General features: G+C 44.2%; 1 protein-coding gene across 4 annotated transcripts in view; it reads left to right on the top strand.

The window, feature by feature from the left end:
- The window catches only part of stard9 (StAR-related lipid transfer (START) domain containing 9), a 37,616-nt gene that overhangs the window by 18,069 nt on the left and 4,193 nt on the right, over positions 1–15,354 (top strand). For 2 of the 4 annotated variants that reach the window (XR_015089397.1, XR_015089398.1), the window contains exons 16-32: positions 669–720; positions 1,418–1,543; positions 2,048–2,133; positions 2,211–2,260; positions 2,335–2,519; positions 2,852–3,317; positions 3,408–8,570; positions 9,472–9,618; positions 9,690–9,873; positions 10,126–10,269; positions 10,536–10,596; positions 10,687–10,832; positions 11,178–11,242; positions 11,345–11,547; positions 11,992–12,071; positions 12,350–12,520; positions 12,618–14,704. Coding sequence is in view for 2 of the 4 variants with exons in the window: in XM_086050182.1 (XP_085906308.1) it covers positions 669–720; positions 1,418–1,543; positions 2,048–2,133; positions 2,211–2,260; positions 2,335–2,519; positions 2,852–3,317; positions 3,408–8,570; positions 9,472–9,618; positions 9,690–9,873; positions 10,126–10,269; positions 10,536–10,596; positions 10,687–10,832; positions 11,178–11,242; positions 11,345–11,547; positions 11,992–12,071; positions 12,350–12,520; positions 12,618–12,719 (7,431 nt within the window). In the remaining 2 variants the exon portion in view is untranslated. Of the gene's footprint in view, positions 1–668; positions 721–1,417; positions 1,544–2,047; positions 2,134–2,210; positions 2,261–2,334; positions 2,520–2,851; positions 3,318–3,407; positions 8,571–9,471; positions 9,619–9,689; positions 9,874–10,125; positions 10,270–10,535; positions 10,597–10,686; positions 10,833–11,177; positions 11,243–11,344; positions 11,548–11,991; positions 12,072–12,349; positions 12,521–12,617; positions 15,031–15,354 lie in introns of those variants that run through there. The other 2 variants (XM_086050182.1, XM_086050183.1) reach the window with 1 other exon arrangement.

Genomic DNA, 15,354 nt, shown 5'->3' on the forward strand with positions numbered 1-15,354 from the left:
TAGTTTGGAAAACAATGATCAACATTTTTGCCCATTTTCTGTTATGGACCAAACCAGTACCTGACTCATAATTCATCTAATAAGTCATTAGTGAACAAAAGGATGAAAATGTAAACATGTTTTCTTTTGTATTTGAATAATCAACAGATTAGTCGATTATTAAAATAGTCGTTGGTTCTTGACTATTAAGTGGCTTTAGCGGTCATCGGGCCATAAGCAGGTGCTTAGTTGGCCTCTAACTTGGGTTGGCCGTGCGTGCGTGTGTGCATGGTTGTTTGGCAGCCGCTTCACTCCGCCCTTCCCATGTTTTTTCCCAGCTCTCCTGACGAATATCTTTTCCCTTTTTCCTTTGCTAGATTCCTCCTCCTCCTCCTTCTCTTGCTGTTTTCTTTGTTCCGCTACGATAAGAAAAGGTGATTGACTTCAACATTTCCTATCCCCCTCCCCCCGTCTCGAAAAGAGGCTTGCACTCTTGAGTTTGACATTGACAAGCGCGCATCTCAGGCCTGACACTCACCGGTCAAGAGCGTCGGCCGGCCGCCGGCGAACGCATGTGGTCCTGACAACCCACGTCTTTTCATGGCCCAGTAAATGAGAGAGGAGCAGATTAGAAATTAAATGATTCTCAAAAATAGTCTATGGTATCATTGCGCCTATTTTCATTACAGGAAGGAGTTACCCGCATCGGACCCCGAGACCAGTTTGAAGAACCACAAATAGGTACGAACTTGGTGGAAAAACACATCGCTCAGATTTTACAGATGCACTATTTACAAATTCCGTTTTTTTTTCCGTGTCACCTATCCCCAACCGTTGGCTGAAAAAGTCCACTTTCTGAAATGCCGTAATATGCGGCATATTGACTTGCCAAAGACTTGCCGATTAGGAAAGACATTAACTGGCAGTCTTGACTCAGAGATGAACTTTGTACGTTGGGAGCAGCTCCATTTACAAGTTTGGAGAGACTGTTTCCCCGTATGTGTGTGTGTGTGTGTGTGTGTACATCTATAAACCATTTATTTGTAAGGCTAATGTAAACCTATAGTGTTTTGAGTTGTATTAAGCATTTGAACTACAGGCAATTATAACATTTTTGCTCTTTGTCGCGCATCTTTGTACCTCTAACCTTGGGTCCTTAAAACACTTTAATATCATTTCAAACTCATGTTACATTAGCCTCGCAAGTAACAGGCTGACAGATGATTTTTTTTCCGGAGTCAACTGGAATCATCCATCATGCTGCTGTTCACTGTAAAAATTCCCCAAAACAATAATGCTCGGATAGGTACGTTTGCTAACAATTATTGTCGATTATGTTCGACATAAAAAATATGATGAGTTCCCAAACGGCGATTCGTGACTAAATGAGTGTTTACTTTCTGCCCCTTTTGAAAATGCTTTTAACTGCGTCTATTAGTTCTGCCTGGTGGCGCCAGCTGTGAGATACAAAACGACAGCGGTGTGGTCACACTCAGGCCACTGCCGGGTTGCGCCTGCCTCCTCAACGACAGGGAAATCACCGAGCCCTGCAGGCTGGCGCAAGGTCAGTCTTGTTAATGTCACTACTGTATGGTTTTAGAAAGTGCAGTATTACTGTGCTATTCTCTCATATAAATTAAAAAAAAAAAAAAATGTTCTTGAGGGCCTGGAACAAATTAATGGAATTACCGATCATTTTAATGGGGAAATATGATTTTTTTTTTTTTATTATTATTTTTTTTTGTTATTATGAGCATGGTTAACTGGGAGAAATTAAACTCATATCTCAAGGTACTGAGGTTCTGGGTTCAGTATAGGGTGTACCCCATCTTTTGACAAAAGCCAGCAGGATAGGCTTCAGCGCACCTGGATAAGCCATATAAAAAAAAAAAATGGATGGATAATGATTTGCGTTCTCATTGAGAGACAAATGCACAACTATAAAAAGCAATTATAGCAACTGAATGCCTTCTTTTGCTCAGCCCCCCCCCAATGGATAAACACATGCTGCGCACAGCACACCCTGCTTATCGTACATCAACGCTTTTCTTCTTCCACTTTTCTCCAGGAACGGTGATCACCTTGGGAGGGCTTCATAAATTTCGCTTTAACCACCCAGCGGAGGCGGCTGTTCTCCGGGAGCGCAGACGCAGGGTACGTGCAGCTCAGCTCAAACCTTTGATGTCTCGATTGTTACCGGGTGCCGAATGTTTTGCTTTCTCTTCTCTCAGGCAAGTGAAGGCACCTACATTGACCTTTGCCCTCAGACTCCCGATGACAGGTTAATGCAGACGCCACCAAAATTCACATAGACCAGTTCCGCAGTCTGACTTTGCTCATGTGTCTCTTGTGCAGCAAAGAGGAAGACGGGCTGCCTGCGGTGTGCTTATCCCCCAGCGAGGAGTTGAATGCTAGACGGCGCATGGAGGAGCAGCAGTGCTATGTGGAGGGTTTGCGCCAAGAAATCGGTTCTGAGCAGAGGCGGGCCGAGAGGGAGCTGGAGAGGGAGCAGGCCCAACTTGGGCAGCAGCATAGCGAGAGTAAGCAGAAGTGAAAGCTGCGAGGAGCCAATAACCTAAAATGGCTGCTTCAAACCGAATTGACCGACGTTGCGTTTAATTTCATGCATGGCTTCTTGAGACTTTTTCGTGCATCCTGTTATGATAGATGGGTCCACCCAGTTGTACACGGATCAGGGAAAATGGTATCGGGGATACTAGAAATACATAAATTGCCACCAAGATACATGCATGTGGAAAAAATTGTGCGTTTTGCAGACATCTACAGAGCATTTTGGGTTAGCTTAATATAAATTGTGATATCACATAAACAAGTCCGGTTTCTTTGTTGTTGTGATTTCTTGAACCAACAGTCCACCAGTGGATCCTGCAAGAGAAGCGACACCTGTTAGCCGTTGAGCAAAGAGTCACCCAGGACAATGGAGTTCAAACGGACTCCCAGCCGGATCCCCTTCTGGAGCGTCTCAACAGATATGTGTTGGACAATCACGAAGTTCAGACAGAGAATTGCCCCTCGCTGGTTGTCAGGGTCAAGAAGAAAGCCGTCCAGGAGGAGCTACTGAAGCATCACGCCCTGCGTCGCGCTGAGAGCCGCCTTCGCCGGAAGAAGCTGCAGTTCCAGCTGGAGAGAATTGCCCGAAAGAGGCGTCTTTTGGAAGCAAAGAGGGAATTGCAGCAACTGGAAAAGGACCTACCCCCTGGACTGGAAACCCCCGAGAGCCCTGAGGAGGGGTTTCCAGCAAAGTTCGTTTCTCTGAGACCTTCCTTCTCTGCTGATCTTGTGTCTCGACTATACCCACAGCATACCCCAATCTTCAGGTAAGCATACGCGAGTTTTACAAAACATTTGTGAACTTATTAGTACAAGTATTAAAAATATTTCACTGAAAGAGTCTTTTCCCTCAACAGACACTTCCTGAAAAGAAATAAATCCACAGAACTGACTTCAAACCGCACATCTCCTGCATGCATTAGCAGCAGGAAGTGGGTTTCAGATGAGTGCCTCCCCCGAGAAAGGACCCGGAGTTGCTCTGACGCACTTCGCTCAGGACTAAGTCAGTCCTACCAAGGAAGAGGGCGATCCTCCGAAAGCATAGCACTGAATTCCAAGAAGGAGGAGAATTCCCTGGAACAGCAATGTAGTCGGTGCACTGAACGGAAACCCCTGCTGCCACAAAGAGAACTGTCTTTTAAGAACAGATCAGACCAGAACACAGCAGCAGCTACACCAAAGCTGCCCCTTTGTGTCCCCGTGCAGCCGCTTGGCAAAGAAAATGTAGCATCCAAAACAGACATACAAAGAATTCCTTGCATGGATGTAAAAAGACAAACACAGTCTAGCCTCACCAGGAACTCCTTCTCCAATTCTGTGGAACCCAAAGTGTCACGAAAACCGCCATCAGGTTCTAACAACCCCAAAGTTGTAGGAAAGATGGCCTGTCAAACTTTTAGAAGTCATGAAGACAGTGTCGTGTTGAGTGGAAGTCCTATTAAAACAGCCACTTCTTGTGAAGAGCTCGAGCAGAGCCTTCCATTTGAGGGTCCGAGACGATGGCACAGCACAGAGGCTCTGATGAACAAGACAGGCCAGTGGGTGCAGAAACAGAAACAATGGAAGGATAAATGTGAATGGAAAGTAGTTGAGGAACGACATGAAGGGGCCTCCGACTCTGACAGCCTCTTCTCCCATGATTCTTTATCCTCGGTTTATGCGACGGCTCTTGTGGAACAGCTGAAAAGTGAGGAAGTGGCTCAGAGCGAAGGGGACAGCGAAGACAGTGAGATGTCGAAAGACTCGCTAGCGGTGGAGAAGTACTTTGCTGCAACGAGCTCTTGCAAAAAAGTGGTTCCAACATACACTTTGGTGACGGACCCCCCCTGCGGCAATAGGATAATGGCGATTGGTCGAGGATGCGGCAGCTGTCAAGATCCTGAAGTTATCCCTGCAGAGATGCAATGGAGCCAGCAAGGTTTGCTTAAATCAAGACCTGAAATTGCAATAGGAGACAGTTTTACAGATGTACAAGATGACAATGCTCAAACAGGTCTCCCTGGTTCTGCCCTCGCAAAGTTGTCCGAGAACCTGCCGCCACTTGCGGACGCTTGCTCCTCCCTTGAGGTGGCAGGCAGTTCAGGGATCCGCCGAGATTCTCCGTCCTTCCAAAAAGAAAGCAGCGAACATTCCAGCCCAGTCAGTGTGAGCCTCTCGGATGGCCCGAGTCCATCTCGAGGTTATAGCTCAACGTCCGCCGCCCAAAGTTTCAGTGAACAATCAACCGAGGTTCTGATATCACAGAATGCAAAAGAACAGTCAGACAGTGGACCCGAGTGTGTAATTGTAGATCCTCTATCTCTGCCCCACAAATTTGAAAATTATGTTGCGATTGACCTGCGTACCTCAGGTTGTCAGACAGAACTACATCTGTTAACAAACTTTTTGGGGCAAAGTCAAGAATCCACGACAGACTCTTCACCTTCCTTAAAAGCTTTCCAGAAATATGAAGTATCACACAATCTAGATGTTACACTCCAAGAGTCTGATCCGTCCGGCCATCGGATTATCAAAGATGGTTCTCTCACCAAGGCTGACTCATCGAATCAGAATAACACCAAAGATGTCGATGCAACGTATTTTGCCTTGCAGCATGAATCAGCTTGTAAAAATTCCAGGAAGAGAAACCAAGAGCAGCAGGAGGCTTTTGTGGGGAGCCTGAAAATTCCAAAAAGAAGCCCTTCACCTGTTGACAACCGGGGAGATACTTGGTCTGAAAACAGTAGCATGCCTAACTTGGAAAAAGAACACTGTGATGTGAACATCTCCAACTCTGAATTTGTATCTGCTGGTATTTCTGATCCCACACCGAATAAACTTGTGGAATTGAGTGACCCCTCTGTGGGAAACATTAAAGCAGAGCATGTAGCAATAAAACAAGTAGTTGCCAATACAAGGGAGGCAGGGTGTCAAAGTGCAAACCCCGGAATAAAGTATAGCTGTCAGTCTGAGGCCATTTGTAGCGCCATCGACTTGAGAATCTCAGAAGTGGTCCAAGAGCACTTAAAGATGGCCTTGATTGACAGCAGTGGCAACGGCAACAGCTGGAGTCACAGCAACTGGAGTCAAAGTAGTCTCTCTGATTTTGATGATCAGAGAATCAATCAAATAATGAAACCGACACAAGAGAACAAGACCGATCAGATGAAAGGATCGACCAACGATGGTGAAATTGTGGAAAGGAGACTCGGGGCTTCTGAAATAAAAACTGTTTCTACATTGACAAAACTTGAGAACAAGTCAACTGGCCACAAAGTGCCAGACAGCTGCACCAATGGCACCAATGATGCAAGTCAACCAAACAACAGATTTGGGCTTAATCTGTCAAAGAGTGGTTATCCAAAAGGAGTAGACTGCCAAAGTTGCCCTGAGTTCCTAGATTCTGCCGTGCCACAGCTTTGCATTACCAAAAACAACTGTTGTGTGGAAGGCATGTCCACTGTCTGTGGTCACACATGTAATGCACAATCGCCAAAGAAAGTTGAGCACCCTCACAAGTTATCCTGCGATGGATCTAATTTCACTGATGCCACACGAGGAAATAAACCTTCTGTCAAAGGGCGAGATCAGCCCAGCAGTCCGTGCTTGAATGAACATCCTCAGGCCTGTGTGGCCAATAGGAATTACAACACCACCAACAAATGTCAAGGTTGTCCGTGCAAGTTTGACAAAGCTCAAGTCAAACATAAAGGGCCTTGTGTGACCAGTCAGTGTGAAGACCTTGTCCCAGAGAGGTTTTCAGAATTCAGGGATGAAAAGACGGTCACGAATACAAGTAAATGTGGATCTGAAACAGCCACTGTTGGCACACAATGTTCTTCTTCTCTGCTGAGTAAAAAGAACAAGTGCAAAAGGTTCAGGAAGACAAACGCACAACTTCCTCCTTGTTCTTCCTTTCAGACCTCATCATCATCATCAGATGAAGACCAAACCTCTAACAAACAGTCATCTACTCAGCTACGACTTGAGAGTGACGGCAAAACAGATGTCAGACAATCTAATGCTGAGATTTCCAAAGTGAACTCCAAAATGGATCTGATAAAAGACGTGACATTTTGCAGGAAAAGAATCTCGTTACCCCCACAGAAAGTATCACCGAAGACAAATGACCTGCGGAATACAATCAAGTCTCAGGAATCTGTAATGCATTTTCCCTCCAGCGATATCAACCCATTTGTTCATCAGTGGCAAGATGGTGACCGGTTATGCTGCAAGAACCCCGCCTTCGGTAGTGCTGCTGATCTGTCCCGCAAATCCCCGCTTTTGAACGTCGCTGAAAAACGCATAACAAGGTGCTGTAGCGTCGATAACGGCTTAAACAGGCAGAACTCGCCCTTCAGTTCCCATTTGAGCACCTACGCTACTCACAAGGGGCTCTCCAGCACGCTTAGCAGTGTTGAACCGGCAGTCAACACCACCTCGTCCAGCGGGTTCGTCTACTCATCTGATCCGGAGTTAAGCCCAAACTCCATCCATCGGACCGCAAATGAACACGGTATTCAGATCGATTTGGTCCCGCCGGCCACTCCGCGGAGGAGGGAGCGGCACAAAAGGAGTCACACGGACGTCCCGAAGACCCCGGTTCAAATGAACGAGTTCCTGACATGGAACAGTATGGAAAGCATGTCAGTCCACCTCTCGAAGCTGATCCACAGCACCTCGGACCTGCTGGGAGATGTCCAGGGAATGAGGACGGGTCGTGTCAGTGGGTTAAGTCCTCGATCGATTCCAAATATCAGCGTCGACTCCTCGACTCAAACCGCCTCGAATGTCAGTGTTCAGACGGAAAGACCTTTGACACCCACAAATACAGAGAGGCACCAAAAGACCAAATCACATGAGATCAACTTGACACTGAGACTGATTGGTGCTGAGGTGGTTTCACCAGACAAAGACTCTCTCTGTTTGGTGAAAACTGAGACAGGTGACAAGGAAGACAGGACATCTAATGGCGCCCAACCCGGGACTGCTCCTTTAACAATGCCGTCTTTCAGATGCCAAAGGCAATTAAGATCCACTCCCATAAAGAAAACATTGCCTGAGATGTCACATCATCGTCTTACCGCCGCCTCTGAAAACAGCTGGAAACCAAACAGATGCCAAGAAAACCAAATCTCTTGTGTGACAAATTTGTCAAAGCCTTTGGCTACATTCACAGATCGGGCATCATCCCCCATTGTCACTGTGGGTGTACGGCAACAGTTGAAGCCTGGAGAAAGACATCAAAATGGACGCATGGAAGAGAAAAGCTGCGCTGAATCTCCTTGCAGATCAGGACTTGATTGTGGCATTTGCTCTGTTAAATCGCCAGAGAAAGTCTGTAAAATGGGTGGTTCAAGTCTTAAAGACTCTGAAGATTGCTTCCAAAACTCACCAGTGAACAGAGGAAATACTAATCGCCATGGGAATACCGATCCCCAGCCCAAACAAAGTTCTCACTGGTCAGACTTTTCTCCGCAGAACTACGCTACTGCCACAACAATGAGAACCAACACTCTTGTCACTGAATCCAATGTAATACAATCCGCCAAACCAGCCCAGCAAAGACCTCATGGGGTCCCTTTTTGCGGCGGTACCTGCAGTGCATCTCCGGCCCCATCCCTGACGCCCAGTGACTGCAGCACCGACATCTTGGTGAACGCTAAACCAATCACAAGAGTGGACAATGAGACACTGCCCGAGGATCTGCCCTTGCACAATAAATTCACCAACTGGTCAGGCATCAACTCTCGGCGATCCAAGCGCTGCGTTTTTTCTGACACGGCTGAGAGTTACGCTTCCAACTCTGAAGGAAGGTTAAGAGAGATCGAGTGTCTGCGTCAGGAAAGGGAGACTGTGATGGCTTCCGTCGGCCTTGGAGCCAACTCCACGCCGCTGACCGTGGAGCTCGCCGAGGCCAAGCTGCACTACGGCCTCGGAGAAACGGACGCGTTGCTCAAGATACTGTCTCCCAGGTCCACAGAGGAGCTCCTGGTGAAGTGTGCGGCATCCACCCTTGGAAAACAGCAGCTCCAGGATCGGTAAGTGTTCTGTTTGTCATCTATGGTATCCAGCCTTAGGTTTGAATTTCTGGAAGAAAGATCTGATTCAAATGCACCAGTTTTTAGTTCTAGAAATCCTGGATTACCTGTCGTACCCAGCAATTTGGAAGTAGCTTGATCCGATTGGATGGACTAAATCAAGTAACTGTGTTATGACATTGTGATGACGGACTGACCAAACATACAACTAACTGTCTAACAGACTGCCCACATTTATATTTGCATTTAGTCGGCCACACTGACTAACCCACTGACTTTTTCACCCATCATCTGACCAACCAAATTTGGTTGTGTCACCTGAATGATCTTCACCGACCTACCCACAGGCCAATCGGCCATCCAACTGACCGAAAATCAATGCTACACCGGCCTACTCCTGGCCACCCTGCCAACTGACCCACCGATCGTCTGAATGACCGACCTGCTTTTCACCAGCCGACTGAGCGAGCATATTTATTTGTTTGTGTGACTTTGGTGATCTACACCAACCTACCTACCGACCAACCCAGCATCCAGCTGACCATCTGACAACCATCCGATTGGACAACCGTCTTTATACTTGGTTGTTTGACCCGAGTCTTCTCGCTTTACCCCAAAGATTGACTGTCCGAGCGACCATCCGAATGACTGACTATTTGTATTTGTTTGTGACCTGAGTGATCCTGACTGACTTGACATAGATGACCCACTTACAAACTGACCATCCAATCTGGTTGCCGTTTATTTTTATATTTGGTTGTGTGACCTGAGTGAGCTTCATTGACTGATTGACCTACTGGCTGAGCATCCGACTCACTGACGGCTCTTTTTTTTTTTTCGGGGTGCAGTGGAGTGATCTCTGCAAAAAAAGCTCAATTCTTGACTTTTCGTACCTTCCCAGACACCGTTTGAGCATCGAAGGTTTGCCCAAAAAGACTGAGGAGCCTTCTCAAACGAGCCGCCGAGCTCGTAGCCTGAGCCCCCGCAGACATCATCCCGGAAGCCCTCCAGCCACTCGCGACCAACAGCCGAAGCCAGAGATCAGCAGGTACAATACCAACTACTCATCCGATCCTAAACGTGCATTTCATTGAACTTAACTTGATCACTTATCGGCAGGACACGAGTCCGGGCGAACGGCGAGAGCGCCTACCCCTCGGACATCGAGCAGCTGCTGCGCGATTATGGCCGCGCTCGGGAGGAAGCCATGAGCGAGATCGCCAAGGCGAGGGAGCGACTGCGCCAGAGGACTGAACAGGAGAAGAGAAGGATTCAACAGCAGGCTTTATCGCCAGAGTCCAAGGTTGAGTATGTCTAACCTAGGGGTGGGCAAAGTATGGCCTGAGGCCTTGTTCTTAATCTGGCCCACATATAAGGAGTCCTGTACTATTTGTTGCATTATTTTTCCCCACTAAAATTGGTTAAACGCATTTTTTGATTCATTGTGCAGATTAAATAACTGGTTTATTGCTTAAGTGGTAGATATATTTTTTCATTTTGTATATGTCGGATTCATAAGAGATAGTGATACCTATTTATTTATTTATTTTGCCAGGATGACCTGAGGCATGGAACCAGGATCAGCAACAGCACCTTGTGCACCGGATCCAGCCTGAGCCTGTCATCTGGACCCACGTCGGGGTACAACAGCGGCAATCCTCTGCAACTGCAACACGGCCACAGACTAACTCCTGGACATGTGGGTGAAAAACAATCACGCACGTAGGACATGCCAGACACAATGCAAATAAACCTCCAATGTAATATAAGAAAGGCTTTTCTCAATAATGTCATATATTTTTAAGAAAAAAAAGTTGGACATTTTTTTGGATAAGAAATCACATTTTCAAGTACATTTCAAAACCGTGTGAGAATGAAATGGTATAGTCCAAAAAAAAAAAAAAAAAAAAAAAAATCCACATAATTGATGATTTGACCAAAACTTTGGCTACCTTTTGTTTTTAGTCCACCATGTTCCTAGAGGAAGCTGAGAAAGTTGCTTCACGAAGCTCCATTTCTGCTCAGGGTAAGTCACAGTTTGACAACATGGTGATCAGCACGCTTTAATATACTGGACAGAACAAATGGGGTAAATACGTCCATTTTGCTTTATTAGACGCCCATGTGACGACCTCGTCACCATCATCGCCACTGTCTTGTACTCGACGCCGCGCCGCCTCCTTTGGCTCCTCCTGCTCCTCCTCTGTCTCCGCAGGCTATCAGGATATCACGGCCATGGTGCTCGGCCGAGCTCTGGCTGAGGTAACCAAAAAATAAAACAAAACAACATTATTTTTCCTGAAAATAGACATTATTTCCATGTTCCATGTAAGTTTGTTTTTGTTTTGTTTTTTCCAGTCAATTGATATTTTTAAGGAAATGTTATTTATATATATATATATATATATATTGTATATATATATAGTATATATTTATATATATATTGTATATATTTATAGATATATTGTATATATTTATAGATATATATTGTATATGTATGTGTGTGTGTATATGTGTTTGTAGTTTATGCATATTATCGGTATATTTTTTAGAGTTACCTCCGTATTATTATTGATGAAATCAATTTTGCTCATTTTGAATCCAAAGGTCCGACTGGCATCCTGCGGTGATTTGAGCAACCTGGTGACGGGGAAAGCTTCTGCTGGCTGGAGGTGACTTCCTCAATTTAGTCCATTTTTGTCTGGGCACACCATTGATTGATTGATTGATTGATTGATTGATTGATTGATTGATTGATTGCTTGATTGATACAGCCACGAGGGAGAAGAGCGAGGCATCCAGGCTTACTACAGGGCGTCGTCGAGCCCTTCGGTGCACTCCTTCCTGGGGGCCGCCGAGCTGGCCGGACCCCCGGAGCGCCTGTGGGCCGTCCTTCGCCAGCCCCGCAACGCTCAGGACTACCACCCATTTGTCCACACCGCGTGGACTCGCCCGCTAGATGGCAGCACTAACTTGGGTCAGATACCGAACATTATTTCCTATGAACAAAAAAAAAAAAGAAAAAAAATCATGACCTAAGTTTTGACCCTGGAACAGACTATTTTTTTAAGGGGAGGATCAATATAAACATAATAATGACAGTTTGATTTCCACAGTGAAAAATCTATATGATAATATAGAAATAAATGATAAATAAAAAAAGAAAAAGGAAAATTAATCATATGTATTCATGATCCATCACATTTATTTATTTTTACGCATTTTTAACATGTATACATTTGAACGACACACCCCACCCCCTCCCTTCCTACTAGGAATAATGTGGCCCGTGTTTTCAAAATCAAATGTGGCCCTTGAGCTGAAATGTTTTCCCATCCCTGACTTAAAGCTTCCACGCGTACCGTTGTGAAATATTCTGGAACTTTCTCTCCTTGTCTTATATGAAAACGTGTGTCTCCAGTCTACATTTTAACAGACGTGTCCAGCTGCCACCTCAGCCAGCCGCGAGACTTCTGCTGCATCAGCGCTGAGTCCAAACAGGTTAGCGAGCCGCCAGCTAGTCGTCAGCTACAGTGGGCATCAAAAGTCTACACACCCCTTTTCAAATGTCAAATTTTGTGACGTATAAAAAAAAATAAATAAATGAGACCATGATGACTCTTTACTATTTTACATCCTCATTCATAATAATACAATATCATAAGGTAATGTTTTCCAGAACGGTCAATCTTGAGTTTTCTTTTCTTAACCTTAACTGCACATCTGAAGTGAAGCTCCAGTTTGAAATCCCAAATTGAGTGAGATGTTTGTAACCTCAGGGCGAGGCCAAGGTGCTGGCTATGCAGTCGGTATTTGACGAGTCCCTCCCGCGCCCCGGCCCCGACGCCGTCCGAGGCGAGATGATGCCCAGCTGCTGGCTCCTGCAGCCAATCAGGCGCGGCGGTTGCGGGAGCGGACGTGAGGCCACCCGGGTTGTCTACCTGCTGCAGGTTTGGGCCGCTGCACCACCACCGTCACTCATGGACTGCGGGAAACAAAAATAGAATTTTGGATGCATCATGTGTATCATGTATCTTGTGGTCTCAGGTGGACCTGGGCACGCCGTCTTTCCCGCCGCGGCTGTTGGGCACGATGGCCCGGAGGCAAGCGGCCATCTTGGCCGACCTCATCAAAGCGGGGCACACGTGATCGGCCGTTCGCGCTTTGCCTCGAACTGATTCCGACACTTCATTTTGCACCTGACTTTTTGTTATTTAATTGACGCCTTTTTGTACACAATGAAAGCACTATTTCTTAATGAGCAGCTTTATTTTTATATCTATGAAGGTTGGATTTGTTTGTTTGATTGTTGTTTTTGCTTTCTTCAGTCGCTAGTTTTCCAAAGATACTGGATGTTGTGACTATCATGTTGGTGACAGTTTGACCCTGGAACAATTTATTTCTATTTCTATTCCTACGATGGGCGGAAAAAAAAATAATGGTGGCTGTTTTACTCTGGAACAGACAATTTTTTTCAATTTCATTATTTTCTATGGGTCCAAAAAAATAATGTTGAATGCCGACAGTTAACCCTGGAGTAGACAGTTTTTTCTATTTCTATTGTTTCTTATTGTCAGCTAGAGAGATTTTTTTTGTGGTGGCTGTTTTACCCAAAAACAGACTATTTTTTTTTATTTCATTATTTTCTATGGGTCCAAAAAAATACTGATTAACGCTGCAGTTTAACCCTGGAATAGACTGTTTTTTCTATTTCCATTGTTTCTTATGAGGGAAAAAAAAATAATGACATGACAGTGACCCTGGAACAAGCTTTTTCGATTCCCAAATTATGTTGGGCACAGTTTAAGCTTGGAATAGACTCTCTTAATTTCTAAGGAGGAAAAACATCATAATGGGGTCCGTTTGACCTTTTGACAGACTCTTTCTAATTCCATTATTTCCTACGGGGGAAAAAACTGCATGGATGGAATGACAGAACAGACTAATTTAATTGGGGGTGAGGGTAAATCATGATGGGGGCAGTTTGACCCTGGAACAGACTCTTGTTTTAGCTTGGTAGCTTCTGTGGTTTATATTGCTGACATAACAGAAATGTTGATAGTGGTTTTCAAATATCGGGGGCGAGGGGGTAACTGCATGATCCGTCAAATTCAAAGGTTGAATTGTTATTCCTGACTTTTTTTTTTTTCATTGATTTCCTATCACCTAGGTCCGTGGTTCTCAATCTTTATACAAGTAATACCCTCAAAAAACACTGAGCTCTCCAAATGCCAAAATTGTGACAGACTTTAAAATACAGTTGCATAGTAGGCTCAAGTGTTTATGAATAATGAAGAGATTGTAATATCATATGATGTGAGCCACTGTAAGATTAAGCACAGTTCAAACTTTGACGACGTCCCTAAAGATAAGGAAAAAAAAAAGACTTCAATCATGATTCAAATCGAATGTACCGCACACAAAAGTTAACAGAAATTGTACCTCAAATATTTGAAAACAGTTATAAAAGATTAGATGCAAATGTATTATACTTAAGCCTGAAATGCAACTGCACTGTAAAAAATCAAAAACAAAGCCACTGCCATGTAGTTGGAACATTTAATGTGCCAATCACGTTACTTCCTGAATGTGCCAACTGTACACCAAATTGCATTCTTCTGTTTTACGCACCCACAAAGCAAAGTGGACCTTTATTGTTGTTGAATTATTAGTGACTACTGAACAGTTGGCAGCCCGGCTACTGCACCTCTTGACTTTTGTCATTTTTTGTATTTTTAGCGGTCCCCCAACAAAAGCCACGGGAATTCACTCAGTAGTGCCGCCTGGAAAGCTAGGGGGGAAAAAAAGGTTTTACCAATAGACCCTTTCTAAATTAAAAATAAAAATTATAAGAGGCTGAAGGAGCCATTCCTGAAATTGGACAGGAAGTCGGCCATTTTGGTTGGAAGCAGCCATTTGCTGAGAAGCAACTGAGAAGAAAGAATGTAACGTGGGTGGCGCATGACATCAAACTTTGATGATCAGGAATTTGCAGTAAAAAAGGGGTACAAGGGTTTGTTCCTATTTGCTGAGAAAATGACTTAATATAGTCGCCAAACATTATTTTTTCAAAATGCTGTCAAATTTGTTTTGTTCCCTTTTTTAATAGCAACTTCAAAGTCGCTTGCACCAAAGTGAGTATTTTTTGTATGTGTGTTCTCGTTTGAGCTATGCAAGTTCTCATTGGTAAAACCAAAGATAAAGAAAAAAATCAAGGCACAACGAAGGAATGAAGTGACCACCTTTTTAAAAAAAAAAAAAAAAAATTAAACTGTTTATTTTTGTTGTATTGTTGTTATAAATTAGTTTGGTTTTTTTTACTTGTGGTATTGAAACTTATTTATGTTTGACTTGTAAATGTGTGTTTTTATATATAATATACATAAATATTGCAGTTTTTTATACTATTACCAAAGTTGTCTTTTGGATATGTCTGATTAAAACAAAAAAAAAACCACAATCAACATTTTTACATGGTCTGCTGTTTTTTTTTTTTTTTTTAGAGCTAACATATTACGCCGTTTTAATATCAACAAATATTTTTTATAGCATTGTGTCATCAAGTAGAACTACCCCATGTGCCTTTGCTTTGAAAAGCGCTATATAATTCTATTACAATTATATTGCAAAATGTAATGTCGCTAATTTTAAAATTGTATTGCGTCGTAGTAGTAAGTAAATATATAGTAAGTCGCAGTTACGATGTTGACATTTTTTCTTTCTGTTGCACTTTGGTGGGTGTGTTTTGGGGGGCGGGGGGATTTGGAGTCCACGCACACGCAGC

The sequence above is a fragment of the Filicampus tigris genome, chromosome 13, assembly GCF_054856515.1.
Source record: "Filicampus tigris isolate MCC_2025a chromosome 13, RoL_Ftig_1.0, whole genome shotgun sequence".
In the NCBI taxonomy this organism is placed as follows: domain Eukaryota; kingdom Metazoa; phylum Chordata; class Actinopteri; order Syngnathiformes; family Syngnathidae; genus Filicampus; species Filicampus tigris.